The sequence below is a fragment of the Heterocephalus glaber genome, unplaced genomic scaffold, assembly GCF_053883595.1.
Source record: "Heterocephalus glaber isolate CG9 unplaced genomic scaffold, H.glaber_assembly_v1.0 deba00001600, whole genome shotgun sequence".
NCBI lineage: Eukaryota > Metazoa > Chordata > Mammalia > Rodentia > Bathyergidae > Heterocephalus > Heterocephalus glaber.
Window position 1 is genome coordinate 41,758,539 of NW_028258372.1, and position 4,346 is coordinate 41,762,884.

Genomic DNA, 4,346 nt, shown 5'->3' on the forward strand with positions numbered 1-4,346 from the left:
AAACAGAAACTTAAATGCCCCAAATGGAAAAGATTATGATGTCCTCACTCAGACAATTAAGGCTAAAACCAGTTTCTAACACTCAGCTTACTCTCCGGGAAGTTTTTCCTATTTTTGGAGCGCTGGCCTGACGGAGAGATGCAGCAGGCGCCAGGTAGCACGCGCAGGGTGACAGCTGGGGAGAGGCGCTTGCGGAGACTTGGCATTCTCCTTGCCTGTCTCGTTCCTTTTCTCATCCTGCTGCGTCTCACGAATAGAGAAACCGAGTCCAAGCGAGGGGGAGAGACGCGTCCAGATCTCTGGGCTCTGGGTCCAGCCCCGGCTTTCTGCCAGGATGTGGGTGCTGGAGGGAGGCGGTTGTCTTTCGTCTCCCTCCTCTCCTCACCCCTAAGCAGGCGCGGAGGCCCGGCAGGGTGAGTAGCCGAGACTGTGGGACAGTCCCTACCCCTCCCTCCTCTCTCTTCCTCCCCTGGGCCACCACATCCTCCTGCAGGGCCCCTGGCATCCCCAGGAGTGACCCCCTCGTCTGAAGATGCCGGTAGTGAGAGGGACGCAGTCTCATGCCTTTGGGGTGGTGAGATTTACCATTCGCCCCCGCAGGCAGGTTCCCGCGAGGAGTAAGTGATGAGGTGGAGAAGAGGAGGCGTCAGCTGCCCAGGGCCCTGCGTCTGCCTCTGCTAAATACCTCTGAGAAACTCGGCTTCCAGCTGAAGGGGACCCGTGTGGCCCCAAGAACCCCCTGGAGTCCCTGGGTGAGATGGACTGGACCAATCACAGCTTTCGGGACTTGGGAGCCGGCCGTGCCTCCCTGGAGAGCCTCATCCGGGTGCTCCCAGCAGGTAAGACCAGCTGAAAAAGCTCAAGCAAAATGATGGTCACTTACTGTTCAACAACAGGCTCAGCATTTAGTCCTTAGAAAGAAACAAAACAAAACTCCGTGAGGTAAGTGTTCTTAGTACGTCCACTGCACAGAAGCAGAGAATGAGGCTCCCAGAGGGTGTGTCTGCCCCCAGATCACACAGGCAGGAAGTACTTTTGGGCTAGGCTGTTGGATCCTAAGGCCAAGCTCTTCCCGGACCTCATGTCCATGCGAGCTCTTCCTGCCCAGCCTCCCGCTCCTGCCTCTCAGGAGGCTGCTTCTCTTCTGTCCTGGATGGGATGGCCATCCTCGTGCTGCCTGCTCCCTGTGGTGGACAGGCATGCCCAGCCCACCCGCCTCCACCAGCTGGTGACTCACGTTCCCCTGTCCTTGTCTGGGTCATGTGTGTTCTGGACCCTACCCACTTCCCTGCTGTCGAGCCCTGTGACTCGGTGCCTCACCCTTGGTGACTCGCATTTGATAACAGGCACTGGGAAGATCTGGCTTCCAAGCCCCCTGCTGACCCTTAGGCGGGCAGCAGCTGTCAAGGGGAACTTGATGAGGGCCGCTGGCCTACGCAGAAGGGGCCAGGGGAAGACAGAGGAACTGAGTTGTCAAAGTGTCCTGCATGACTCCATCTGGCTTGGTGCTCCAAGAAGCTACAACTACTGGAGCCTACAACCTGGGAATAGACTGCCGTAGTGATGCGATGTGTCCCCTCAACCACCCTGGCAGCTGTCTCTGCGTCAGTGTCTGTGTAGCCAGCTTCCCGGACACGTGGCCAGAGTTGCCACCAGCCAGAGCAGCAGTCATCAGCTCCATTTTACGGAGGGAGAAACAGGCAGGGGCTGAGTGGCTGCAAAGGCTGCTCTGGGTTTGGACTCTGGTCCTGGCTGTGGCATTTACCTCGGGCAAGTGCCTTCCCCTGAGCCTCCTAGCCTCTGTGATGGCGTGTGTGTGTGCTAAGATTCCTATGCCTAGAGAAGGGATGGGCTTCCCTCACAGTGGAAAGAATTCTCTCCTTCCTCTCCGGAACATGCAAATCATCACCTCAGCCACCTTTCCTGGTCTCAGCCCAGCCAAGTCTGATCCCTTTCAAATTCCTTTACCCCCCTCCAGGTACTCATCCCCAAATCATTCTCCTTTCTTTTTTCTGGACATGCTGTCGTAGCTGGTGACCTTGCATAAGGATAGTAGGGGTCAGAGGTGAAATGCTCACAGGAAGGCAGTACAATGCAGAGTGTGTGAACACAAAACTGAAAGCTAGAGACATGAGTTCACGTCTTACTAGCTCTGTGATCTGCATGAGTCTGAGCCCTATGAGCTGATCTCCTTACTATGAAATGGAAATGACGACTGTTCCTACCTACGCGATCATGAATACGCCCAGTACGTACATAGAAGTTAATGGCACCACTCAGGATCACATAGAGCTTATTGTGAGAATTGCTTGTGTGAGAATTGCCTCCAAGGAATCCTCTGCTTTATTTTCTGCAGGAAACAGCACCACCCTGAAGCCAGAGATGAGGTCTGTAGGACTCAGGGTGAGGGGTGGGCCCGGGGAAGGGCTCTGGGTGTGGGGGACCACGGCTTAGAGGCCAGGGCTGGGGAGAGAAAGCTGGGCTCTGGAGGAGGGAGAAGCCAGAGCTGGGGGAGCCGGCGCTGGGCAGGGGCCCTGGGCACTTTGGTGGGTGGTCGCCAAGCAGCCAGGGCAGCTGGACAGACTCCATTTCCCTGGTTGCTGTCCTCAGCATCGGCATAGCAGCCACGGCCCTCTCTGGATCTATTGGAGGTATGGCCCTCGTCTTGCTCCTGGTGGGGGTCTCAATTGTGATCTTGAAGAAATGGAGGCGTGAGAGTGAGTTGAGCAGCTGGCCTAGGAGTGGGAATGAAGAAAGGGCAGCAGGGGTCGGGGCGGGGGAGGAGTGGGGTGTCTTTCCCGTGGGGCAGCCTTGAGGGAGGGGGCTGGGCAGGCGACAGTCACCAGGGCCTCCGTGCATAGCAGCAGGAGCTATTCGTCATGCAAATTCTTCATGCTGAAAGCCACATGTCAGCCTTCCACATATGTATGCATCAACTAAAAGAAATATCGATAGCAAATCGTCTCATCTGAGTAACAGCAAAATTACAAAATGTACTCATTTCCACTGTGTCTTCCTGGGAAATTTACTCCATCTCAGAGGCCCATTGAAATGGGTTTGGCACTTCAAAGCTGAGCCCTAAACTCAGCAATTTGACCTTGAGCTCATTAATTTTTCTAGGACAATTTAAGAAACAACTGAGACTTCAGACCAATTTTCTCCACAAATCTCTGGTAAGGTGGTGGCGAGGTCAGAGCCACAGAAGCTGCTGGTGTCTCTGCCATGATTTCTTGCTGTTTCCTAGATGGGCCCCATGCAGAGGGCAGGCTGAGGGGGCACAGTTGAGAAGGTGTTTGAAATCCCAGGCTCTGCCCACCAGCCTGTAGGGACAGCCAAGCGCCTGCTTTGTTGTTGGAAGTCCTCACTGCTTGGCCCTCTGCCTGTTACTGGTTTCTGTTTCTAAAGGACTTTCCCTGCCAAGCTGAGCCTGTGTACTGCAACGTGATCAGCCTGGCCCCCTGGAAGGAGGATGACTTTGCCATCTATGCCAACGTGCCCCGTTTTGGTTGCCCCAGGAGGACAATGCCAGACCAAGTGGAATATGCCTCTATTGTGTTCCGCTGATGGGGCCTCGGCGTGTGGAGTGGCAGGGACATATGGGGTCCAGACACCACTCTCGCTGTCATCTCTGTGTACACATGTGTGCTTTTAAATAATAAAACACAAAACATATGTGGGTGGAGGTTGCTGGCTGGGTATTTCTTCTAACTTACTGGAGTCAAAGTTCAGCGCTAATGGGAAGGAGAGACATAGAAGAGACAAGGACACGTTCCGTTTGTCCGTCCCCAGGCCTCCCTGAGCCCAAGGTGTGACACCTTGCTCTGGCCTGCCTGGAAGTGACACCTGAAGGAGCTAACGCAGGAGCATGCTCGTGTCTGTGACACATGCGTGGCTGGGTCCCTGCTGGACAGGACTCCCTGAGTCCTGGGAAAGAGCTGGAGAAGGAACAACCGGTGGGAGGGGACTGGGAGATGCCTGGAGCTCTGCAATGTCCCAGCACACGAATCTTTATTTAGCACTTCCATGCAGCAGGTCCTGGGAATACCCAGCAGACAAAGGCTGCCCTCTCAGAGCTTACCTATGAACATGAACAAATAAGCAAATACCCAGAAAGTCAGATGCTGCTATGTCCCGTGGAGAACATAAAGCAGGTTATGTAAGGTGGAAAGTGCTGGGTGAGGGCCAGTTTTGTGTTGGGTGGTCAGAGAAGGCCTCACTGACCCGAAACAAGTAAAGACATGAGATGGGACAAACGGGGAAGGCTATTTCAGGCAGAGGAACAACAAGTGCTAATGTCCTGGGGCAGAAGTAGAGCTGACATGGCCCACGAAAAGCTCTTTCTCCTC

The 4,346-nt window shown here is 54.7% G+C and overlaps 1 protein-coding gene across 1 annotated transcript; it reads left to right on the forward strand.

Moving 5' to 3' along the window:
* The first annotated feature begins 1,546 nt into the window (after positions 1-1,546).
* Positions 1,547-3,696, forward strand: LOC110345331 (uncharacterized). Its single transcript, XM_087193998.1, has 4 exons — positions 1,547-2,387; positions 2,611-2,717; positions 3,121-3,173; positions 3,406-3,696. The coding sequence occupies exons 1-4, from the start codon at positions 2,203-2,205 to the stop codon at positions 3,562-3,564; spliced, it is 504 nt and encodes a 167-aa protein (XP_087050124.1). The 5' UTR covers positions 1,547-2,202; the 3' UTR covers positions 3,565-3,696.
* The last annotated feature ends 650 nt before the right edge of the window (positions 3,697-4,346 follow it).

Bases quoted from the DNA above. Each gene is read 5' to 3' on its own strand.
- LOC110345331 (XM_087193998.1), top strand. From the start codon at position 2,203: ATGGAAATGACGACTGTTCCTACCTACGCGATCATGAATACGCCCAGT. The intron at 2,388-2,610 runs GTCTGTAGGACT...TGCTGTCCTCAG, and splicing joins ACCCTGAAGCCAGAGATGAG to CATCGGCATAGCAGCCACGG. The intron at 3,174-3,405 runs GTAAGGTGGTGG...CTGTTTCTAAAG, and splicing joins ATTTTCTCCACAAATCTCTG to GACTTTCCCTGCCAAGCTGA.